General features: G+C 43.5%; 1 protein-coding gene across 2 annotated transcripts in view; it reads right to left on the reverse strand.

Moving 5' to 3' along the window:
- Window positions 1–15,203: 15,203 nt before the first annotated feature.
- Window positions 15,204–25,619, reverse strand: part of arhgef12a (Rho guanine nucleotide exchange factor (GEF) 12a) — a 34,629-nt gene continuing 24,213 nt past the window's right edge. For both annotated transcript variants that reach the window (XM_069690206.1, XM_069690217.1), the window contains 27 exons: window positions 25,483–25,581; window positions 25,171–25,213; window positions 24,842–24,947; window positions 24,528–24,665; window positions 24,395–24,427; window positions 23,642–23,756; window positions 23,443–23,548; window positions 23,152–23,355; window positions 22,934–23,072; window positions 22,810–22,842; window positions 22,556–22,707; window positions 22,179–22,325; window positions 21,834–21,919; window positions 20,943–21,068; window positions 20,559–20,673; window positions 19,373–19,473; window positions 19,039–19,116; window positions 18,769–18,844; window positions 18,472–18,639; window positions 18,217–18,304; window positions 18,016–18,093; window positions 17,827–17,921; window positions 17,520–17,726; window positions 17,167–17,403; window positions 16,844–17,073; window positions 16,640–16,715; window positions 15,204–16,531 (listed from right to left, as the gene is read on the reverse strand). In XM_069690206.1, the coding sequence (XP_069546307.1) occupies window positions 16,521–16,531; window positions 16,640–16,715; window positions 16,844–17,073; window positions 17,167–17,403; window positions 17,520–17,726; window positions 17,827–17,921; window positions 18,016–18,093; window positions 18,217–18,304; window positions 18,472–18,639; window positions 18,769–18,844; window positions 19,039–19,116; window positions 19,373–19,473; window positions 20,559–20,673; window positions 20,943–21,068; window positions 21,834–21,919; window positions 22,179–22,325; window positions 22,556–22,707; window positions 22,810–22,842; window positions 22,934–23,072; window positions 23,152–23,355; window positions 23,443–23,548; window positions 23,642–23,756; window positions 24,395–24,427; window positions 24,528–24,665; window positions 24,842–24,947; window positions 25,171–25,213; window positions 25,483–25,581 (3,087 nt within the window). In that variant the 3' untranslated portion in view covers window positions 15,204–16,520. The remainder of the gene's footprint in view (window positions 16,532–16,639; window positions 16,716–16,843; window positions 17,074–17,166; window positions 17,404–17,519; window positions 17,727–17,826; window positions 17,922–18,015; window positions 18,094–18,216; window positions 18,305–18,471; window positions 18,640–18,768; window positions 18,845–19,038; window positions 19,117–19,372; window positions 19,474–20,558; window positions 20,674–20,942; window positions 21,069–21,833; window positions 21,920–22,178; window positions 22,326–22,555; window positions 22,708–22,809; window positions 22,843–22,933; window positions 23,073–23,151; window positions 23,356–23,442; window positions 23,549–23,641; window positions 23,757–24,394; window positions 24,428–24,527; window positions 24,666–24,841; window positions 24,948–25,170; window positions 25,214–25,482; window positions 25,582–25,619) is intronic.

Raw genomic sequence — 25,619 nt, forward strand, 5'->3', positions numbered from 1 at the left:
ATTCAATATAATATCCTGGGAAGTGCATTTATCTTAACTAAATAAATAAATCCAACCCAACACAAAAAGGTAAGCGGAGTGGTAGGAGTTAAATTATAAATGAAGAATGGTCTGAGAGGTTACGTGTTCACAGAGCACGTTCGGACTTGTCTACAATTAATCCGAAGACAAAGATATAATCGATTCTTGAGAGAGTGATGAGGGCGAGAAAAAGTGTAAAGTCTTTATTTTGCGGATTATTGATTCTTCAAGGATCCAGTAGGTTGAGGTCTGAACATAACTACTTTGTGACTCAAGCCATTTTGGAGGGAGCTATGGTTTTATGATCCATATACGGAACCAGACCATGTTAAAATCCCCTCCAGGTGTTATATAAGGTGGGAAAAGCAAAGAGATATAAGCCAATAACATGAAATGTAAAAAAAAAAAAAAAAGGGTTCATCGTACAGAAACCCAGTCATGACAATAAACCTTAATTCTGTATATTGGATTGACTTGTCAAGTGTAAACACAAGATGTTTGTGGACATGATTGCAACGCCTTCGCTAATTGATTCAAAGGAGAAATCCAGTCTGACTTTAATTTTGTCTTCAAGTGTTCGAGATCAGTGAGGCGAATCTCCTGCAACAGGGCCATTTGCACCTTATCTTTCTTAAGCATAGAAAGTAGTTCACGCCTCTTCACCACTTGATTAATACCGTTGACATTCAGCGTGATGTTTTTTGTGATACTCGTGATGTAGGCCACTTCTTAAATATCGACTGAAAAGGATCCATTTCAAATAGAGAAACAAGGTGTACATAGGGCATTCCGCTTCTCCCCCGTCACCATCTTCTTCACTTCTAGTACTCACTGCTTTCCGAAGTTGTGGATATTCTTAAAATCTTAAAAGCTTCTCTCACGTAATGTTGTTAAACTTTTTAGTTACCTCATGAATCAGAGTTGTGTCGTCCATAGCTGACTGGGGGTACATCACTTTTCAGGGCAATGTTTGCTGATTGGCCAGCAGCTGGAGCGGGCGTCATTTTTAACGTTACATTTATCTTTAATTTTTCAAATGTTTGTTATCAAATGGGTCACATTTTGTCTTGCCGCTTCGTTTCTGCAACACTGTGTTAATATTATAAGCTGAAAGGGGCGCGATAAGTTGCAAATAATGTAATTAACGCGGAGTGGGAGCAGGAGCTTAGTGGAAAAACATCCCTCAGTCAGCCATTGTCACGTCAAACCAGTTCTATTCAAAAAGCTTCTTTCTGTGACAGATTAAGTCACAAATAATATACTTCTTTTTTGAAAAAGATTTTTTTTTTTTTTTTAAATGTAGCTTCTCAAAATACACATTTTCTCAGAAAGTTTTTTTGTTGTTGTTGGACAAAAGATGAATAAATCATAGCTAAACATGGCCCCCACTCTAAACTTGAACTCTATTGAGTAATAAACAATGTTTTAAAGTGCATCTTTCCTGGAAGCAAGAACCTCCAAAGCAGCGCTGCGTCGCTATTTAAATGTCCTACCGATGAAGAAAGGAAAAAGAGGTGGATTGATTTCTTGAAGAGCCCCGCCGATGAAAAGATTTGGGTTAAAACCAACAGCCGCCTCTGCAGTGACCATTTCACAGCGGACAGTTTCACCAACTTCCACCGGAGACGGATGGAGTTCACGGACGCACCGCTTCTCCTGACGTGGTTTTACGCGGTGTAGAATAACGGTATTTTGGTGAAATGGGAGCTGACGTGCCAATTGGCGTCTATTGAGCTCGTAGCCGAGCGGAGTTCAGAGGAAAATGCTCCGATAACCGCAGATTTTTAAAAACAAATTTTTTTATGTGTGTCCGTCTTGCTACGATAAGGAACTATAATATATGTAACTCTGTATTTTACATGTCGGGGTGATGGTAAACATAGACCAGAGGATATATAGTCCTCCCGATTAATGAGGGTTGTTGTTTTTGTACTCCGGTGTAACGTTACAATCACCGACCCTCTGGGTTACATGTGCAGGAGGCTGCAGAGAGCAGGTGGAGGAGGAGGAGGAGGAGGAGATGGAGGAGGAGGAGGGACATCAATGGAAGAGAAAGACTTTCGGCTCGACCTGAGCAGGTTTTAAGTTTGAATTGACGTGATGTAATGAATTGATACGTGATGTAATGAATTGACATGTGATGTAATGAATTGATACGTGATGTAATGAATTGACATGTGATGTAATGAATTGACGTGATATAATGAATTGACGTAATATAATGCAGCATTGTGCATGCTGCAGTCGTTGCAGAACTAAGGCAACTCCTCCGCTCTTATTATCTCCACTATTGAAATGCAGGTGCGTTAGAAGTAGTTGGAGACTCACTGTCTGCTGTCTCTGGTGTCCAGTTTTACTCCTGCGTTACAGATCAGGGGGACAAGCTGGATTTGATTGCATCTGTATGTTTCACTCGTTGGACGAATAAATTCAAATTCTATTGTGTTTTCACAAAGCAGGCTGCTCCATCCACCAGAGAGACAGAGTGTTAGTGGGACATCATGCATAAAGTCACCGAGAGATTGGATGTCAGACGGACCGCTTAGTGGGGAAAAGAACTGCAGCCACAGGACTGTCATACAGGACACTGAACACCTTCCGGTGAGTAGGCAGAGCTTCAGCTCCTTCAGGCGACACGCCCCCCCGGTCTCAGAGCAGAGAAGACTGATGATTTTCTCACGATTTCAAAAGCCTAATTTAACAAACTCATCTGTGGGGTTTTTTTTCATTCAAATTTGGATGGGTAGTTAACAACCCATACTTCTGTGGTGTGATGAACTTAAAACTCATTTTCATTTCTACTTTACGGCATCTTTAAAGAGATACTTCAGATTTGAAACCGCAATTTCAGAGAGTTTAAATGCACCATCTCAGATTCATAGTGCTACACTGCTTGTAGAAAGGCACTGAGGATGTTTCTTTTGATATTTTACAAAGTTGCCACCCTTTCTGTTGCAAAGAAATGCCAATCCAGTTGTATTATTGACACACACAGTAGTTTCACAACACATTGAGCAGCTACTTCTAAGGAATAACATTCCCACTTCAGGAGAGTTGAGCGGGTCAGTATGTGAGCTAGTGCATTAGTGAGGCGTATTTGTCCTATTTGTTATACTATCATCTTTTTAAATTATTAAATAATCAACTTCAAATAGCACAGATGGTCGATGTTTATCTCAGAGTCTTTGGGGATGTTCAGCTTTCAATCACTTTAAACCTTGTCAGAGCCTATTTGGGATAAAAGACAGAACATTAATCCGTTACCACGTACATATGGACACATGCTTGAATATGTGCACATAGATGGCTGTTTGGACAATTGTCCACTGGTGCATCCTGAGTAAACCCTTCACCTTGACGGCTGTAGGTGTTACAGATTGATTTACAACTTTAAGCCATTAGTGGTTGAGCACCTCGGTTTCATCGGTGAGCCGGTGCAGTTTCAGACATGTCATGGCCAGCTGGTAAATATTCATGAGCTCTGAATCAGATCACTGCTGCACCGGTGCAGCCCTGCTGTGTCGATGTGTCAGGTTGTATGGCTTGGCGTCAATGTGCATGCACACAAACACTTTGTCTTTGTCAGTGCATATTGCATCACCTCCCATGCCCAGAGGTCCTCCAGTATTGTGCACTCTGTGACCAAGTGGCGCTGTTCATTTTGCATCAGCTAACAGGATAGATCCTCCTCCACTCTCAGACTGACAGCAGGCTAATGGTTCTGGCTTTCTTCCAGTGGCCAGAGAGTAGGGAAGACATAACATGAGGGGGGGGGGGGGGTGACAAAAAGGGAGAAAGTGGGTGATATAGGATAAAGCAGTGAAGAAGCAGGGTGACATGAATCTGGAGCAGCAAACCAAGAACTCCTTTTCTATTTTAGTGCCAAAGCCAGACCAGGACAACTCTAACTGCATGTGACAGTTCTGAAAGCAATCATACAGTCAGATGTCGCCTGGATCCGAATTGCATGTGCCACGGTGGATATGTCTCTTTGTAGAAAAGCTGCGGTTGAGTGTGATGATGGAAACCCAGGGGTTACGTGCTTTGTTTGGACAATTTTGTCACTCGTAGAAAACCATTACCCAGGCACACAAAAGAGCTATATTGCACTCAGCTAAAGAGAATGAGCAATTAAGTCTTTCTCTTACTCATTCCAAGGCAAGAGAAATGAGCAATGAGAATGGGTGGGAACATTTAAGTGACAGTAATAGTTCGAGGAAGGACTCAAATCATTGTTTGTGCGGCATCTGGCAGGCAAGTGGGAGGCAGTACTTAAACTCTCAGAAGTGTTCTTGTGTACAGTATAAGCAAGATTAGATACTGATCAGTGTGCATATTCCTGCTCACCTTCTGTCACTAAAACAAAGCATTCAGTGCCTTTGCAGTCCTGTTCAAGAAGCCAAAACATTATGACCGCTTCCGCCCGAATGGTGCTTTGTTTGCTTTGTGTATCTGGCACATTTGAAGCAGATCCTTTAAGTTGCAAGTTGAGGCTGCCGTGGATCAGATTTGTTCCAGCAGATTCCCCCAACACCCTCCCGCAGGTTTTTGGTTTGTCCTTCCTCAGACCACTGGTGGCTGGCAGTACGCATTCAAGCCCGGCCGTTTTGAAGATGCTCTGACCCAATTTTCTGGCCATATCGTTTGGGCCTCACTGAAGTTGCTCAGGTCATTACTCACGCTCATTTCTCCTGCATCCGACACGCTGGCTACGAGAACCGACTGTTCACTTACTGGCTAATATAGAAGCACTGTTGAGATTATTTTATTTGCTTCATCTGTGAGACGTCAGAACGTCTCGGCTCATCTGTTCAAGACTCAAGTAGATGCATCTTTGAATTTGTGAAGATTCGCCGACAGGTTAATACGCAAGCGCACGACATTCTTTCTTATCTTCATTTTCCGCAGCTAAGGAGGAATGTAGCCTGGGTGTCCGTCACCAGTCCTGACCGTACGATAGACTATACATCAGCACAGTGTGTTTTGTAATCAGGCAACTGCATCCTAGCCTCTGGCACACCGTGACTGCCAGCATTTGACCTCCATAAACAGGGGCACATAAAAAGAGCCTTCCAGATCAGCTACTACCTAAAGAAGCTCTGTCTCAAGATCTGGTGCTCCTGCTCAGGCAGGGAAGAACGAAGAGAGGGGTAGCATTTCCATAGGTCAAAACACCTCAGCATTTAACAAAATCCTAAAAGCTGCAGAAGCTGGTTGGAGCACCTTTTATCCAATTTTCAAGGTGAAGGCATTAATACAGTGGAGTAGAAGCTTCACTGTGACCACCACCTAATAGCTGTCCATCCCTTACTTTCCCCTTCTGCCAAAAAATTGCCCTTGTGAACCAGTTTAGTGGGATTAGCAAGGCCCTTGACTGGAGTCATTCTCTGCAGAACCCCTGGGTGAACTTCTGCTCCAGTAGGTCTTGAGAGACAACTCACCTTCAGGCCTTACCAGGGATTATTAGAGTCCACTGAATTCGTGCCCTTTTCAAAAGCCAGCAGGATGCTGTCAGACGAGTTAAAGCAGACGGCAGGAGACCCTCTTGGATGTTCCAAATGACTAGTTTAGGGCCTCCAGCCTGTGGAGAGAATTGCAACACGGGACCAAACAAAAGAGTAAATTTCCATTCCAGTCAGGTTTTGTTATTTCCGTCTTTGCTCACTTTGAGATTTTTTTTTTCTCCTCAAGAAGATTCAGTCCTTCTTGATGCTGGTATTAGTGTTGGAGCAGTATTGATCAGCACTCTGCAAGAGCATGTCAGGTAGATTAAATCACCTGACCCCAGCTTGGTCTCTCAGCATCCATTCAGGATCCTCAGACAGGCGTGCGTTACTGCAGCTTATCTAATACTGAAATGCAGCTGGAGCTGTGAAAGCCCTCCCTCTCAACATCTCACCGGACACCAGTCACACAGCTGCAACAACTCAAATGCACTCAAACACTCAAATATTCTCCTGAAATGCACTATAATGATAAATCTTGTAAAACTCCTAAACGGTTCTTCAAATTTATAACACTAGTTATATTTCAAAAAACTGAAAGCAATCAGTTTCCAGCTATTTCAATACATCTGAAATTGAATCAGTCTAAGAAAAAAATTTGAAAGAAGCGGGGGGGCGGAGGGGATTAGATTGTGGTCAGATGAACCTCTCTGGGCGAACATTTTTATTATTTCCTTTATCTCAATTAATTTAGCTTCAGAAATTAGTTTCTGTTCCTCGAAGAGCTTCACCCATACCTATAAAATATGCCTTTTTTTCTCCGTCGCGTCTTAAAATTGACAGCTTTTAAAAAATGCACTGTTTACAAATATTGTCAACGTGAAACAAACCTGTTCAGCTTCAGAGCTCATGTAAAATTCATGCTCATGCGTAAAACATAAACCGAGCCAGCGGTGGGGTATCAGCAACTCATGAGAGGACAGCGTGTTGTAATTATAGATGTGGGCTTTAAAGAACACTGCAAAAGACTGGTCGTGCCGAACATGCTCACTAAGACTGATGACACAATTAAGGAAGCTATGTACGCTCCATACAAAGAAAATAGCACTCATGACTCCTGGATGACTCACATTTTAGTGAGTCATGAATTGGACTGTACTCTACAAAATTAAAAAAAGAGGGGATGCCACTTTCAGTACTGTGAGATTTATGCAACAATTATGTAAGCTTACAGTTCTAGGTATATGCTTTTTAATCACTTGAGGACACCAGCAGGGGCTTAAAAATGTTTCTCGGTGGTTATACAAGGTGCCACTGGCGACTAAAAGATATCAGTCACTCCAAAGTCACAAATATAGTATATATTAATAGTAGCCTATTAAGGGTGCTCCGATCAGGATTTTTTTTTTTCTTTCTACCAATACCGATCACCGATCACAAGGTATATATGTGACTTTTTATTCATCGTGTAGTGTCGTTTAAAAAGAAGCATTAATTGACAAATGTTTTTTTATTGGCAGGCAACATGTGCAACATATTCCACGCTCACTCTTCGAGACAAGTCTTAAACCAGCAGCCTCTGCTTAATGGACAGACATTTTTCAGAGAGGTTGGATAGAGATCATTCATATTAGTCATACCTCTAAAAAACCTTCTTCTTAGGCATCTCAATGCATTTTTCTTTGTAATTACAAGCGTCGCTGCGTTTTTGGCAGACCTTTTGTTCCTCTTCTCATTGTCTGGGAAATATCTTTCTTTACACTTTTTTTTTTTTATTGATAAGAAAAATAAAAACTTTTTCAGACACCTGGATGTGCTGCCAGACCACTGAAGCCATTTTAGCTGCACTCAGAACGTTTTTCATCCTGTCATTGGCATCCTCTGATCTGCCTTTCTGCCGATCAAACTTTTGAGAGCTATAGTATCGGCTGATTATGATCGGAGCCCTTAAAGCCTAGACTGTCCAGGTTACTCTTCTATCACTCCACTAACTGCCATGCAAGTGATTACTTTCTCATTTATATTTTAAAGGAATAGTTTGACATTTTTTATTATTCAGATGAACATGTTAGTCAGAGCTAATCAGCTGCTATCCTCTGCCACATATTCACCATACAGACACGACAGCCATATCAGTCCTCTTATCCAGGTAAATAAATATTATATTATGCCTTTAGTTGGTGAAATGTATTCTACTCTGTTCTGTTCTGTTTCACTCTCCAGCTTATGGGTTTTGATTTTGGCAGCCACGACTTGAGGATGATAAATAACTAATCAATTGCTCCTCTCAACCAAATCCAGCACCAGCAGGAGTGCAGCAGGCTCCACTCATTGCTGTCACATACTGAAACTGAGGGTCCATCATGCAGAGCAGCTGACCCCAGCCATACCACCGATTAGCCACGACATTGCAACCACCTTTCTAATATTGTGTTGGTGCCCCTCGTACCAACAAAACAGCTGTGACCCATTGAGGCCTGGACTCCACAGAACCTCTGAAGGTGGTCTGTGGTATCAGACATCAAGAAGTTAGCAGCAGATCCTTCAAGTTCTCCCAGATGTGAGATGGGGTCTCCATTGATCAGACTTTTTCCAACATATCCCACAGATGCTTAATCGGATTGGGATCTTAAGAGGCCAAGTCTCCACAAGGAGTTGATGTTCTTCAAACAATTCCTCAACAAATGTTGCAGTGCAGCAGGGCGCATTATGGCCATCAGGGGATACCACTGCCATGAAAGGGTATATGTGGTCTTTAACAACGTTTATGTTGGTGGTACTTGTCAATATAACCCACACGTGAATGCCAGGACCTAAAGTTTCCAAGCAGAACATTAACCAGAGCATCATGCTGCCTCCACCGACTAGCCTTCCTCCCCGATTGCATTGAGGGTTCACACCTTTCTATCACAGCCAGCATTAAGGTTTTCAGCAGTTTGTTCTTCAGCAATTCTTCTCTGGGTTTAAACTACACCTGCCAGCCCTCAATCGCCACGTGCATCGATGGGTCTTGGGTTCCCATCACCCTGTCACTGGTTCTCCGGTTGTCCTTCCTCGGAGCACTTTCTGTAGGTTCAAACCGCTGCATACCGCTGTTTTGAAAAAGCTCTGACCCAGTCGTCTAGCCGTCACAGTTTGGCCCTCGTCAAAGTCGCTCAAATCCTTACGCCTGGCCAGTTTCCCTGTTTACAACTTCCAGCAACAACTATAAACTTGCTGCCTAATATTGACCACCTTTGACAGTTGCCATAGTAACGACAGAATCAAGGTTATTTACTTAATCTGTCAGTGTCTATCGACCCACTTCAGTTTGAAATATCTTCATCTTCATATCTGACACCCCCCCCCCCAAAAGAAAAAAAAGAAAAAAAAACACTTCTCTTCTCTGTTTGCATGTTACTCGACACAAAAACATCCACTCTATCACCCAACAAGCCTGGCAGGACAGAAGCAGCCGCGGTGTGTGCTTTGCCAGCGCTGGTTACCAAAATCAGCTGGAGCATGCCTGCCAACAGTGCCATCGATTTCTGCTGTGGCTCCGAGGTACTTTAAGCCCGGGCGTGGTCCCAGGTCACAGCTCAACAGCTCGACGCCTGTGCGTCTCTCTGTGGTTTCTCTTTCACAGCAGACTGAACCGGGGAGCCCAACGCCAGCTGGCCTGCCTGAAGCTTTTCGCCCAGATATTCCATCAAAGTGCGGTGTGGTAATTAGACAGGGTTAACGCCAAGCCAAGCCACAGGTGCCTCTTCATTATTGGACAAGTTGATTAAAAAGTGTCCCACAGCAGCATCCGATGAATAGGTTCAGGTATCGTTTTTTTGTTTTGTTTGTTTGGCACACAGAGATCTGTGCTCTTTCGGTAGCACATTCCTTTTTGCATATTTCTCCCATTTCAAGTAGTCAGTTCATTTATCTCTCAGCATTGGCCTAACTCATCCTCTCCATGTGTCGCCTGGCTCAGTGTTGTGGTTGGGACAGTGATTACTCCAGGTAGGCTATGGATTAGCCAGACTGTGGAGAACACATTGATCTACGGTCCAATTCATCTGATATTGTCTTCTGCTCGATGGAGGGGGAGAAGTGCACCATGAAAATCGATCTCGTAAGGACAAGTGGCGCCCGTTTAGGAAACAGGTTATAATTGAGGAGACTTTTTCCACAAGAAAACATCAAATGTCTTTGATTGTGTACGGCATGCATTTGGCAGTACACTCTGATGATAAACAGACTTTTGATCATTTACAGAAGCTCGTGGTTTCGGTTTAAATACTTGATTGGTGTACTCGAATGTCATAAATGGAAATATTTAGAGTAAAAAAAAAAAAAACTTATTTTTTTCAAACCTTACAGAAGTGAAGGAAACCAAACAGATTTTTCTGGTTTGACAAGCAGTTACCAACAGCTTCCTTTTCTCCGCTCCAAAAGAAAAAAAAAAAAGAGAGAATAGCCACAGCCATAAATCACAACATGAATGGATGATCATTTTTAATCCAACTAACTTTTTAAAAGCTGTCCACATTATTTCCTCCACAGTTTGAAACACAATAGTCTTTGATGAGCACAACGCAAGTGGACAGTGATATATTGCACAGAGAAACAACCCCGCTGCGGCTCTGCTGGAAAAGCTACGCACAAGAAATGAATACAAGTCATTATTTGTTTACTGAGCTTAAGTTTGACCTCGCACGATCTTCGTACTGGCATATGACTGCATACCAGTGAGAAGAGCAGCCCAGGATGCTGCAGGTGTGCATCCTGCCGCAACCACGCAGATGAATACTGATGATCAGCATACTTCACCAGATCTGTCAAATTAAGCAGATACAATAGGGGGAGGAGGCCCCTTCTCTGCATGATTTCCCGAGTGAAGTGTTATCGTGGATAGTGACACCGGAGAAGTCGCTATGTGACAACACCAGCTACAGCAACCGGTCACGCAGCAGCAAAAACGGGGTAATAGTCTACGGCTGTGTAGGATGAACAGAACACCTGAAACATCAACATGGTAATAGATGCACTCGTTGAGGCATTAGCATATTGATGAAAAACTCTTTTGGAAACATGCACGTGTATATGTGCACGTGTGGGCGTTCATGAGGTACTTGGTTTTAGTTGTTCGGAGTTTGATTATTGTGAAGCTATTTGTGGAGAAGTGGATGACAAGGTCCCCTTTCTAAAGAAAATATTCTTGTTTTTTTTTTTCCCCGTCACAGGCGAGTTATTTAGTCAAGCATCCTTATCTTAGAATTAAGCCCCATGGCAACAACCGTAATGATGCGCTCCACTATAATCATCCGAAACTGTTCTTTGTGTAACAGAGCATCAGGTAAACACATCAAATCCTCAACTTGATTTTCAGCCTTGAAGGTGTATCCCAAATGTATGCAAATCAACAACAGAAAACACGTGGGTGACTGTTTTCTGTTATGGGTTCATACTATATTTAAAGGATGACACAACTTGAAAGGCCTCTGGTGGGTGAAAATAAGAAAACAACAACGCAGGTCTTTGCTTTCAGTTGTACACAGGACCAATTGTGGAAGTCCTCAAAAAGGCCAGCGTTTCATTTCCCTGCTTGACTCACAGGACTCTTGCACCGCTGAAGGGGATGAGGAGAAAGGCTCGTCTCGTCGGAGCCCGACATGAACTGCCCTCCCGAAAGGCTCTGATGTGACTGACGCCTCTCTCCTCTTTGTCTTTGTCACTCCAATTAGCTCGATGACGGGCGCACGTGGAGAAACGAGACAATCGGTTACCCTCCCCTGCCTCTGTCCTCTCTTCATCCTCCCTGCGTCTTCATAACGCGCTGCCCTGTGCCACTTCCTTTCTATTACTTTTAATTCCTCAGCTTTTTCCCCTCCCTTTCGACTATCCCCCCCCCCCCCATTTATACCCTGACTGGCTTCTCATTGTTTGCTCATAACATATCCCCTCTCTCTTCTCTCTCCACTCTTGTTTCACTGCAGCACGCCGAGAGTCAGGGTGACGGCGAGGGGAAAAAGAGGCAGCATGTCATTCAGACCGACGCTTCTTCCTGCTTTGCACGCAGACACACTGTGGAAAAATCACTGCCAAATAACACCACCACAGGTAGCAGTAAACCAGGACCAAGTCACATTAAACGCTGCACTATCCCCGGTGGCGTCCTCGCGAACACAGCTTTGTCTAATTACGGAGGCCAACGGGATACATTTCTCAGGCCATTTATTTGTCAAACGCGGGAGTCCAATATATCTGGAAAATCAATAGGCATCCTGGGTTATTTAAAACACTGATGTCACTGCAGGTTTTTAGGGTGGGTCTTCTCCACACAAAGTTTAATGGTGGAAGTTTGCCATCTGCTGGTAATAAACATCACTTTCTCAAGTGGCCTTGATCAAACCTCACGGATGGTTTCTTTAGAACCGCTCACCGCCCCTGACATTTACTGCTGCCAAATGTCCACCAAAAAAACATTTCATTCGTTTAAGGTCAAAGAGAAATTCTTGACATTTTGACTAAAAAGATGAAAGTAAAATGTCCAAGCTGTCCCAATTTTCAAGCTCGTTTTCTATTTCGAAGTTGTTTCAGGTGGAAAGATCCCTCACATTTCATGCGTCATTTATTTTTGGTTACTCACGTAGAAGCGTTGATCTTTCAGGTGTCCGAGTCTCCAGCCCTGCATCCTCGTACAGGACAACACACTGCAAAGCCTCTCATTACTTTTCGGTCTTATTGAACAGCTACTGAAGCTCATTCACTTACACAGCATAACTTAATGGAACTGGAGTTTTAAATGATTCAACCAAATTGTACCATTCTCCCTTTGCTATGAGACTGATTTGAAATTACTCTCAAATCCAATTTGACGATTTTAACATTAAATTGGCAAACTAGAATTGCCTTTAAAAAAACAACAACAAAAAACAATGACTCAAAAGACATTCACTATTGCATTGGACAAACCAGAAAATTCAATTAGGCACAAAAAGCCACCTCGGAAACCATATTAAAAACAAGTATGCAAAGCCTTTCCTTAAATAAAAGCAGCAATACCACAGTGTCCAAACACTGTAACAGTAAAAAAGTTCCAAAGATATGCATGCAACACATTATTCACTGGGTAAAGATGGGTCTTTAAAGTGCAAGGTACAAAAATATTACACAATAACATAGCAGTTGTATTCATATCCCAAATCTGCAAACTATTTTACATTAACCCCCCCCCCCTCCCCAAAAGACACATTCAGTCATAACAATTAATGTATTTAACATTTTACTAAGGTAGTAACTGTATTTCTTTTCGAGGAATGACTGAAGGTCCATGAATTAAGTAGCGTTTGTATAGGGATTGTAAGATTTTAAAGTGTATACGTTTGACTTTATAATCAACATTTGCTGCGTTTTCATGGCAGTCACGACTCCTACCTGTCAACGCAAAGTCAGCAGCTCATAGCTAGCCGGCTGGTAAGAAAAGTGTGGAGCACTTCGCAGTTAGCCAAGAGAGATATTTTCCTCGTAGTGAAGGAGAACAGAAACAGTTTCAGGAGAGCGAATATTAGACTTACATTCGCCTCTTGGGTTTAAACGGTGGCGTCGCTTGTTTCTGTGTTTCTCGGTGCTCCCGGAGAAGCAAACAAGAGTTGGTCGACGGCGGAGGTCAAGGGTCAAACCCGAGTGTCTTGGGGTGGGGCTTCGTCTAAAAAACGATAAGAGGCTTTTATTTTGAGATGACACAGGAAGTCACGGCCTTTTTGTCTGATGGTGTACCTTTGTCACTCGGTAAGCAGCAGACATTTCAGTTACATGGCGTGGCCCTGCTGTAGTTTCCAGACAAACGTAGTTCATGGCATGTTTAAATAAAAGCCAGTAGTTTTCTGCGGGTGTCTCTGGCTTCAGTGTTGCATTATTTTGATCTGACCAATGCAATGTTTACCATTTGTTGTATCTCTATGCTGTTCTTTTCTCTCTTTGCTCTTCTCTTACCCACTGCTTCTGCCGGAGGTTTCTTCTTGTTAAACAGGTTTTCCCTTTATGAGTTGAAAGGTTTTTTTTTCCCTGTTAAAAAGGAGGGTTTTTTTTCTTCCAGGTGTCAGAGGTTACTTCCTGTTAAAAGGGACGTTTTTTTTCTTCCAGGTGTCAGAGGTTACTTTCTGCTAAAACTGAGTTTTTTTTCCTTCCAGGTGTTTGAGGTTACTTCCTGTTAAAAGGGAGTTTTTTTTCCTTCTGGTGTCAGAGGTTACTTCCTGTTAAAAGGGAGCTTTTTTTCTTCCAGGTGTAGGAGGTCACTTCCTGTTAAAAGGGAGGTTTTTTTTCTTCCAGGTGTCAGGTTACTTCCTGTTAAAAGGGAGCTTTTTTTCTTCCAAATGTAGGAGGTTACTTCCTGTTAAAGGGGAGGTTTTTTTTTCTTCCAGGTGTCAGAGGTTACTTCCTGTTAAAAGGGAGCTTTTTTTTCTTCCAGGTGTCAGAGGTTACTTCCTGCTAAAACTGAGTTTTTTTCCTTCCAGGTGTTTGAGGTTACTTCCTGTTAAAAGGGAGCTTTTTTTCTTCCAGGTGTCAGAGGTTACTTCCTGTTAAAAGGGAGCTTTTTTTTCTTCCAGGTGTCAGAGGTTACTTCCTGCTAAAACTGAGTTTTTTTCCTTCCAGGTGTTTGAGGTTACTTCCTGTTAAAAGGGAGTTTTTTTTCTTCCAAGTGTCAGGTTACTTCCTGTTAAAAGGGAGTTTTTTTTCTTCCAAGTGTCAGAGGTTACTTCCTGTTAAAAGGGAGGTTTTTTTTCTTCCAGGTGTCGGAGGTTACTTCCTGTTAAAAGGGAGCTTTTTCCTTCCAGGCGTTACTCATGATGGATTGTTGAACAGCTGGGTTTCTTTCCATAATGTTGCAAGGTTTTACTGTAACAACCTTACTGTGTTAAGTGCCTTGAGCATTTGCTACTGGAAAAAAAAAAAAAGGATTTTGAAAAAGCATTAGGTCCAGCTGGGTAATTCAGTTATTGTACATTAAATGATTGAATTAGCACCTATGACACCAACCAGCAAGAAGTAATTGTAATAGAAGAGAATAAATTGGAATGGAGAATCACGTTACACAACATACATGATGTCTGGAGACGACCTTTTTGACCTCATCAAAAGGGAATATGACAAGAACATAGACATCTTACAGATTTATGCTTTCTGCTATATGTAAGCAGAGGAGGATAGCACATGTACAACAGTTACATTATGACCAGTAGACATAGAAGGTTTAAACATAATGACAAATATCACTGACCCTTTTCAACAGGAGCTACAGTTCCAGGCACATAAAAATGGGGTGATGGGATAAAGTTACAATCTGGTGTCATTGCCATTTAAAGTTTATAGATAAATAGCGTAAATGTACATTTATTTGTCACCGTGATGAAAAATGGCTGAAATTTAGCAACAGGGAGAGTAAAAATTCAAGGGTAGGCGACCTTTTTTTTTTTTTTTTTTTTTTTAAAAGGCGGCTGGCTTATCCATCATAACTAATGCTGTGGTGTCCTTGATCTTTCTCATCACGGTTTAAGTGAAAAAACAAGCCTTCAATCATTTCTCCATTACTGAAACTGACATTCAATACGTGCTAAAGAAGTAAAATGTTTCATCAGTGTAACAGCCAGGCAATGTGTAATTTAAAATCGTTTCATGAGATTCAAAATAATTAGTCACATGCCAAATCCCAATGCACACCTAAAGAAAACAAAAACAAAAACAAACAAAAAACATGCTGAGTTGACCTTTTTGAATGTGTCATGGCACCGTTTATTTCGTAAAGTTATGCATAACCTTTCAACTTGATCATTGTACAGTATATGTTGAACTTCATGACATTATTAGAATATCAGGCATGTCAGATCAGCATCGCCGACAGAAAGAAGCAGCATATCTGTCAGGAGCTGACACAGAGAGAGCATGACCGCTCCATGTAGAAGAGGGGCGGAGGGGGGTGGAGGGAGAGGACAGGGCAAGACTCCCAGAGGCAGATGAGGAAGCATGACATACAGTGTAGGAAGGGGGGATAAATAAGCATGGAAGCCACGGGGCTGCGAAGGAAGAGGAGAGGAATGACAGCCATACATGCTCACAAGGGAAAAGAAGGGGGAGAATCACACGGAAAAGGAGAAGAGGAACAGACGAGAGGCAAAATACCCCTCACAGTGAGGAGGAGGAGGAGGAGGAGGAGGAGGACGAAGGAGTCAGCACAGAAATGCAACAGGACCAGATCAGAGCCTGCAGACTCTTCATTCTAGTTATCACCACACCTAGAATGCATCTGAAATTCTAGACTTGAACACATTGAGAGGTTTTTTTTTAACACAACGGGATCTCTATCCATCACCAGTGCAACTCTGGCCTCTATCAGTCTGAATATAGTCCTGCCGTTCGTCAAGGTACGCTCAGGTGCTTGTATGCTGGCGTGCACTCAACGCTCACACCAACCCTGTGTGACTGAAGCAGGATAAGCGGCCAAAACGGTAACACCATGGCCAAAAGCATGCAAGCAATGTGGGGAAAACACGTTAAAAAAAAAAAAAAAAAAATGAAAAGAAAAGAAAGAAAATAAATACATCTTGGGATAAAAAAAATCTTAATACATTATCTTAAAATTTTCCTTTTCTTGTTTTGTGTTTCATATATATATATTCTAAACACACATCTTTGTACATTTTGGTATAAGTTCTCTTTCTTGCAGGGAGATCAGGGGGGGAAATGGGTGTTAAATGGTAGAGGAGGGAGGTGGGGGAGGTTTCTTGGGGCAATCCCGCTTCCCTGATTGCCTTGTGCTGAGGAGGGGGTGGGGGACGGTGGGGTGGGGCGCTGCATCACAAAGATGACTCCTCCCTTCAAACGTTTGCTCACACTCAAAGTCTCTCATTCTCTGTGGCGACCGTGGGCGACGGCGATGGGGAAAAAAAAAAAAAAAAAGAGGGCTCAGCAGTGAGAGGACAAGCTTATGGGACGTCCAGAAAGTCCAGGACACAAGAAGTAGGGACAGACTACGAGTCGGTACTTCCTCTTTGGGACCAGAGCCAAAAGCTGCGGCACGGACTTCCACTATCTCTTATCTGAGGAAAGAAATGGACAAGTAGGATCAGAAGAAGGACAGACGCGAAGTCATTCATATACCAAGAACCAGAGATTCATGTGTTGACGCTGAACATGAGATGAGGTACCTTTGTTTCCATCCGTGTCGGCTGCTGACCTCTCTGGCCTTTGGCGTATTAAATTATTGTACTTGGCCTCAACGTCCTGCGGGGGGGGAAACAATCCACGGTCAGATCACGCAATGAAAATGACCACTGTGTGTGTGTGTGTTTACTTCACACTATCATTACGTGTGTGTTCAGGAGCTCAGAAGGAAGAACTGTTTGAGGTACCTTCAGATAGTTGAGGTTGGCCTGAAGATTTCTGAGGTGAGACAGGACCTGTCTGCTGAAAGAGGAGAGGCTGCCAGCGTGGGATGTTGAAGAAAATCTCAAATTGATGCCAGAGTCGGCAGCGCAGCCTTGTGAGGTGCTCAGCTGCTTCCCTGTGGTTGATGCCAAGATGTCGTCGTCTGTGCTGCTCTCCCCGGGGCCACCGTAACCCTCCAGGACTAGATATCCTGCTGAGAATCAAAAGAAGGCATTGAGCTGGTGTTGTTAAACCGGCAGTGGAACGCTCGATGGCTAAATCAACTGTATTAACTGCCAAGGCTCACCATAATCTTCAGGTGAGTCAAAGAAGCCAGTGTCCCCAGAGCCCAGGTCCTGAGTCAGGTCCTCTGTCCGGGAGCTGCTCTTCTCTGAGCCGTTGTGGACCATCACCCGTGCGCGGCTGTCTATGGGGGTCCGCAGAGAGGTGGTCCTGAGGAGACGGGCACCCGTGGAGCGCTTGCTTTGCTCGGCTGCCTCCTGGGACATCAGCTGGGTCACCAACACCTGCTTTAACGCTGCCACTGGGGGACAGGTGAGGGACAATTAACTTTAAATTTCCGCGCAATAACCGAGTGCAGTTGCTTTAATTTACTGCTTATGTAGCTCGTGTTTCCATGCGTCGGCTCTGTGTGCCTACATGTTTTCAGCGCTTCGTCGGCCCTGGAGGGAAACATGTTAAACGAGTCTCCTCCTCTGCCATCCTCAGCCACTTGGTAAGGAAGCTCCGGGTCCACAAAGCCTTCCTCCTCCTCCTCCTCCTCCTCTGCCTTGACTCCCTCAAATGGATTACTACCTGGCAGGGAACTCGGCATCGCACTTCTCGAGGCCGGACTGCTCTCTTTATCTAAGAAGGTATAATTACAGTTATCAGTGGAGGTATAATTGGAGAAGGATTATCTCCACAGTTGACTAAGGAGCGATGTCTAAGTAGTCACTGCAGTTACCTGTGGACTGGGTGCTGCCGGTGGATGTGCGGTCGGGGTCTCTACTCAACCTGGAAACACCTGCCGTGATGATCTCCACACCGTCTCTCTCACCACTGGCGCACAAGCAGAACCTTAATGTTAGCGACGAGCTCAAAACCTGAGAACCATCAGATCTGATCCAATTATACAAACTATAAAGCAACCCACTCGGTCTGAGGTAATGGTATGACGCTGTGGGGCTTCACTTTCATGGCATCGGCTCTCTGGGTAATTAGACGCTGCCACCTTGTGCAATAGGCGGAGGGGGGGGGGTAAAAAAACAAACAAACAAAAAAAAGAGTTATTAGCCCATTTAACAACTGGAGCAATACAAATTCAATGAATCAATCAAAGGGCATTTGGTCTCACGTTCTCTGGTCTGAGACTGTGGGGGCCATTAGCTCATAGATCTGCGCTCCGTTGTCTGACATGGAAAGAACGAAGAAGGACTTGTTGTCTGGCGGGAGAGAAGGTGAACAGAAGGTTTGGCGGGAGATTAATCGATATTATTCTGCCCTCTATGCCTGGAGCCACAGATTTCCCGATACTGAATCCTTAGGTTATGGATTTGGCAATTCAAAAGAACGGAAACCTCATGCCGCTGGAGGTTGCGTGCTAACTGACCTGTAGCCACAGAGCGCACCAGCACAGTGTTGAGTTTGATGATGGGGCTGAAGTTCTGTTTGGTATCCGCGGTGCCGGCCAGGTTTTTGCTGTGACACTTCAGGATCAGACGCTCATCTTGTTTCTGCAGCAGAACCAGGATGTCCTCCAGGAGGAGTGTGTACAACTCTGAAAACAAATCGGACATGTCTTGATCGTCAAACACTGGCAGCGGTCGACCGGAGTCACTGCGCTGCACGAGTTATGCATCAATAATACAACAAATACAAAATTCTCATAAAAGCACTCTTTACACACCAATAGTTTTGTCCTTGTTCACTTTCCATGACAGCGGACCTTCATGCACCATTGTTTTCTTGGTTAGATCCAGGTTCTGGTGGATATGGAACGAGAAAAATACATTCAAACAAGAGCTTTTAACTACTAGCCACTGGTCCACGGAGTCATTTCCACATAGTGCTGCTTTTTTTTTTTTTTCATGGCGCAGACAATCCAAACATAATGTGTGCGTGTACAACAAGTCAGTGCGCTCTAACTGAAGCTTAAAGGGTTGTGCAGATAACTCACCTTTAGCTCCAGGATCACGGGGTTGTCTGTCTGCTTTAGAGAAGAGAGGTCCAATCTTCTCTGATAGTCCTCCAACCTCTAGGAGAAGGGAGAGGAGAAACAGAGTCAGAAAAAAGAAATAAAAAAGAGAGTATAATAAGCACTCTTTAAGAAGAAGCCACCGCCTGGGGAGCAGAGAAAGTAGTGAAAGAAAGAAATTGTGGCAGAGCAGGAGAAAAGAAAAGAAGGACTTAGGATGAGGCTAAAGGGAGTAAGAGGAAATGTCAGGGACGGCATAAAATGGAAAGGAGATTTCGTAAAATAAATACATTTAAAAAAAAAAAAAAAATCGCACCTGTTTGTCCTCAGATTCCTTCACCGCCTGGTTGACGTGACAGAGGATCTTTCTGCAGCAGTCTGCGGCCTGCTTGACTTTGTCCTTCTCCACTGCATTGTCTGAAAAGATATTAGGACATCAAGCGGTAAGGATTCCTTAGTTCTGCAGGGGGCTGTCCGACAAATTGATATTTCCTCTGTCCATTAACACACCATTGTTCACAGAAATGATGATAAAGCAGAGGGAGGGGCGGGCATTATGGTCCCATAATAGCTGGTTATACTTTATCGTTAGTGCATTTTCTCAGCGTGAGACTCGAACCCCAGCCAAGACTAAAACGATGGACCAAATAATGGCTGCGACATTTCCGAAAATGTGCCATACCACTCCAGAACCGTTGAAATGATGATCTCTCCAATAATTCACTGATATTTGGCACGTAGCCACACACAGCCCTGCTTGACACTGTGTTTGATACACTTTTATTATAACTGGAGAGTTAATTTCCATTTGATCTATTGTATTATATTGCTTTCAGACGATTAGATGCAAATTAGATACAATTACTTTTTTTTACGTTTCCATGGTTACTTGCAACATGAGTAAATTAATTTCCATACTAAATGAACTGCCTTGGAGGATCTAATTGATTTGAGGACCACAAGAGAGAAAAGCTGGATAAATTAATGAACTCTAGTAAAGAAGGTCATATGCAGAGGAGTTGCAGCAAAGAATTAATTTCCGCTCAGATAATCAGACCAGATATATTTTATGCTTGTACTGGTGCTGAAATTTAAACATCTATCCTGTCACTGTGACTGCAGATATGAACAAAAATATCACATAGTCCGTAGAGTCTGAAACTGCATTTTTAAAGAGAATGGGCATAATAGCGAGGATGAAACTGCGTTGTTGGTTTTTTTTTCTTCCCCCAAATAGATCTTTGATTAGTCAATCTTTTCTGACATTTAATAAAACAAACAATCAAGAAAATAATTGGTAGACTAATCAAAAATGAAAACGACTGCTGGTTGCAGCTATTGTTTTAGCATTGAGTGACAACGTCTCACATTTTCAATTCATTCAATCATTCGCCACAAAAGACAACGCGCACCGTCTTTGATCAGGCTGTGCGCGTACGATGATTACAACGCTGCCAAATGTGGTTGAAAAAGCTCTGATGGGTAACGCAACACTACAGCACCTGTGTACTTGACAATGTTGTCTAGTAGCAGGGGGTACTTGGTGAGCCGCAGCATCTCTACGGGAATGATGTCCTTAAGCTGCAGCCGTCGACACAGTCTGTTACTCTCCGCCTCCTGCGAAGCAACAACAACAAAAAAAACAAGTTGGGCGCACGAACACAATCACAAAACAGTTCAAGTGTATCTTTTATTAATTATCAGCGTTGACTGAGCTGCAGTGACTGTAGCTTGGCTTTCGGTTTAGTTGACATATCCACAGTTTAACCCTTTGGTGCGGCACATTCTCGGCATTCAGTCCAGTCGCTCGCCAGACATTTTCTAAGCCGAAACACTTCCTTTCTGGTGAACACCTTTTCTGCAGGTCATGAGCATAGTGCGAGTACCTGGATGAATGAAGTGAACCTGGAGTCCTTCTTCTGCTTGGTCTTGATGATCTCCAAAGCAAAAGGCTGGTTACTGCAGAACGTCCCCACCGCCTGCTTGATCTTCTCTTCCTCTCCACCGCTGAACTGTAAGCGCCCAACCAGAGGCAGGACCGGAGCAGAGATGGGACACAGTTGATCTGGGTTAGGGGTTAGTTGCCGTGAAAATACCTCGTTATCCAACTACTGCAATGAGTCGCCGTCTCCCAGAAGGGGGCCGGGCTTGCATCCTCGAGACGGCTTCAGTTTCAATGTCGACTAGATCAATGCTCAGTCCCTCAGGGGACCGTTTACCCTATTTATCCCCCACAGAGAGATGTCAGACAAGGCTGACAGCTGATACGTGGCTACCTCACATCAAATACATCCCGCATGATATCGCGACGCGGACATGTCAAGACAAATCTAGGGCATTATCCGACATAACCATTTACTGGGGACCGAGCTTCCGTTTCCCTTTCTTGCTTTCACTGTGATAAATGTTCCCGTTACTGAGGAAGGCGGATGCTCTTCCTCAGTAACGGGAAGAGCCATGTTTGTTCTAGGTGTGGGATTTCATGTTAAACGACAGAAAAATGCCAATAATCCCGTCTCTGTCATATATAAACTCTATTTAACCGTTTTCATGCGCATATGAAATGTCAAAAAAAATAACAGAATCGAGGCCGAGAGAAGCAATCTCATGCCAACCTCAACCCTTTTTCTCGTTATGAAGCAATTCCGGGCAACAGTTCAATTTCTTTGTGCACAATGTTATTTTTTTCCCAACCACATCAGTCATCCTGAAATGTATTCAATACAAGAAATTGTTAGAAAGAAGGGATACAATTTTGTCCTGAAAATCGTACTCACCCAGGAGAGCAAGTCGTCTCCTATCAGATCAATTACTGAAGACTCGTTTCTCTTCCGAACGGCTGCCATTTGCTCCAGTATTGAAACTGAAATTCGAAGGGGAGGCACCAATAGGCAGTCAGCACGTGCGTGTTTGCGTGCGTAAGATAAAGAATAAGATGAAGAATGCGACATGACAACGTGAGGCTCTTTTTTTGGCTGTAGTTTAGCTTTACTCTCAACTTGATCTTAATTCACACAACCGTATTTTAGTGGTGTTTACTGCGCCTTAATGGTTGAAGAGCAGCCGCGCATGGATGAGAATTTCTGACAGGTTTTAGGATGCGCGTGTTTGTGTGCGTTTACCATGCAGCTGTAGAATCTCTTCCAGGTTGGTGAAGATGTTTTTGATGTCAGCAGGTGGCAGGATGGCCTCTTTGGAGAGCTTCTGGTAGAAAATGTGGTCCAACACCCTCAGCATCCGCACATGCGCACGCTCTGTGTAAAACAGCTCTGCAGACACAGTTCAGGATGTTAATTCAAAATGGTGTAGGATTTGCACACCTCAGCATTATTCACATTTGACACCAACTTGGGTTGGATCCCAGCAAATACTCTGCTGCATATATCACTCTTTCGCTAGTCACTATATTCTGGAACGGTATTTGTAAGCACAACGAGGGAGAACCGGGTTTTAATCTGAAATAGAAATGTTGCTTCAGTGGATTTTACATTGACCTCACCATTGATAACTTCCTGTCTCTTGATTTCGTGAGGCCTGAGACCCGCGAGGACCTCTCGACCCACCAGCTGCTGCCAGTTTGGCGGATCGTGCTCAGAGTCTGTCCCCTGGTCGTCCTCACTCTGTACATCAGCGGCACCCAGTCCGTCAAGCCTAGGGGCGAGAATGAAAGTCAGACTTTCATACGAGCACTCAAACTCACTCACTGCATATCATTTTAGATGGATTTTCAGATTTCAGATCAAGTGTCCTCACCTTCTTATGGCCTTTGGTGTTCCCTCGTGAGCTCTACAAAAATGTCAACAGAGAAATCAGAGATGAAAAACATTTTTATGTCGGGAAGCACAAGTGTTAGCTGTAAATCTGATTGTCACTGCACCTGTCGCTTTCTCGGTCATCCTCTTGCAGTTGGTCCAGGCTGCAAAGGTCAAAGTGCGAAGCAGGGTACGGCAACCCATCCAGAGGGTCCGACTGAAGGCCGTCACTCAGCCTGGAGGGGCCTGAGGTCGGGGTCCCACCTGACAGACGGGTAAACTTGTTAGAAACCTTCACCTTCTCTGTCTATTTCTAGTCTAATTCTGTCATTAAGAAACTCACCACTATCAGCATCCCGGCTTGTTTCAGAGCTGTAGGGGGCGCTATTTGGAGATGACATGTTGACAGACATGGAGTGTGTGAGCTCGGAGCCCTCGCTTGATTGGCTGCCTCTTAGACGACCAGCCTCCATGTGGTCACTTGCCCCCAGTGTAGGCTGAGACAACTGTTTCTGAGGCCGGGGGCGACCGTCCAGCGCTTTACCCACTGAACACAGACAGAAGTGGCGTTACATCTTTAAAAGGCTTCAGACGCACTGCCGCAATTTCTGTTTATGTAAAACTGCAAACTCACCTGACGCTGCTTCGATACGACTGGGCCGACGCTGAGGTCCAAGGATACTAGGAAATCTGGGTTTTTTCACTTTCTCTTCTCCCTCCTTCTCCGTCTTGATGCTTTTCTGGGGTTCATCAAAAACAAAGGGGAAGACAAATTGTCATGCAGGCGATGAAGGGGAGAGGAAGAACGCTGGTGGTGCAGGAAGTGTATAAACCTTAATCTTGGGAAGAAAGCTGATCCGAACCCGCTTGGACTCCAGACTGCGGGGTTCCTTGACCCTCACGCCAAGTTGCTTCATGTATGCATAGATCACATACTGCATTGTAGTGCTGAATGAAAACAAAAGGGACAACATATGAGTTTGAACGCTCTCTGATTTATAACTAACAAGACAATGCTGAAATTTGAAGAGAACAAGTATCCATATTGTGACTTGCACCATATGTTACACCAGTCGTTCTCACACAATTTCCACACAAACCATCTGGGCTGTGCTGCAGCCATATGGCATTTCAAACAAGACTGTTTCAATCAGTATCACTTTTGAATTATTTAATATAAACATGCTGCATAAATTACATGTTTTCTTTAAGAGATTGCCCGAGTGCTTAATTTGTAAACTGTGGGGGATGCAGATCGGGGCTTGGGTGACACCAATATGTTGTTGGAAAAAAATCAAAGACTACACTTTGAAGATGAAGAATGACTACCAATGACATATTATTCATTTAGCACAAGATTGTTTTTCGTGATCAATTCAAGGGAGTCAAAAGGTCAATATAATAAGCCATGACTCAACAAGTTTTCGATAATTGTGAGACACATTACAGACGGGAAATGGAAGGAAGACGCCGACGGTTCGAGGGGCCACGGGAGCTGTTGAAGCCCCAAACAACCTCCTTCATATGCTTTAAGAGATGCTCTTCATATCAGTCAACCTGATGCTCCACAACATACGTTTTCTTACCATTTCTCTTCCTCTGTGGTCTGAGTAGTTAACCTGTGGAGATATTGATCATTAGAAACATTCAATTACGAGTATCTGTGTATCCAAACAGCCTATGTGTCTACGTGTGACTGCATGTGCATCTGCTACTTACAGGATATCTTCTATCTTGGTAATGATGTTTTCAGCATACGAGCGTTCTCGCTCCAGAGTGACTCGGTCTCTGATTCTCTCTTGGTCCAGTCTGGCCAGCTCTACTTCAGCCACTGTGAGGCCCATGCTGCGCTTCTGCCTACATGTGCCAACACACCAGGTAGGAAGTGTACTGTGATCAGATCCATAGTGATGCAGAAAGAAACGACTACACAGTGGATACTAAGGCAGGATATTTATATTTGCATCATGCGGGAAAAAAATAACAGTTTGAAAGCACCACATCACAAAAGAATTCAGATTTGCCAAGTTTACCTGAAATCCTCAAGGTTCTTCTGAATGTCAGGAAGCAGGGAGTCCTGCAGTGTTTGAACATGTTGTCTGTTTATTTCTTCTGGGATCAGTTCTGTCCGCCGCCGGTCTGAAAAACACACACACACACACACACACACACACACAAAGACTTAATACCAAGTATTAGTTGTTTGTGGCATGTGCATACTAAATAGGTGCTATTAAAGGTAAGCAATACTTTCCATCTGGCCTATCAGAACATTGGATTCTTTAACACCTTGGTTAAATGTAAAATGCAATACAAGGTGCTTCACAATACAATAAAAAAATGTTTAGGACATAATCCTTACCGAGGTCAGAAGAGACCGATTCAGGAACAGCAACTTTTAAATTCTGAAACCAAAATTAAACAGTTTTAGAGTTTAAAAACAGATTGAATGAACTTAAGTCCAGCAAAACACTTTCAAATGATATAAAATGTATCAATGTGAGTGAAGATTATGAATAAAGGCATTGGTATATTTTAGATTTGGCTTTGTGGAGGATCTGGGGCACAGCAATGCAGTGAGTCATGTAAAACAGACACATGAATAACACATAAGTCTGAACTATAGTGTTCTTATAGTTTATTTTACTACAGGGGACAAAAACTTAAGACATACTGCTCCCCGATCAATGAAGAAGGTGTGGAGGTCCATGAACACCCGTCTGGTCTCTTTGGAGTTGGTCTGCTTGTAGAGGTCAGCATAGAGGTAGCACAGCTGATAGGACAATATTAGGATTCATGAAAAACGGAACT

Source organism: Brachyistius frenatus, unplaced genomic scaffold, assembly GCF_029030835.1.
Source record: "Brachyistius frenatus isolate BFR_SWC_R1_liver_20210118 unplaced genomic scaffold, ASM2903083v1 Contig_1, whole genome shotgun sequence".
In the NCBI taxonomy this organism is placed as follows: domain Eukaryota; kingdom Metazoa; phylum Chordata; class Actinopteri; family Embiotocidae; genus Brachyistius; species Brachyistius frenatus.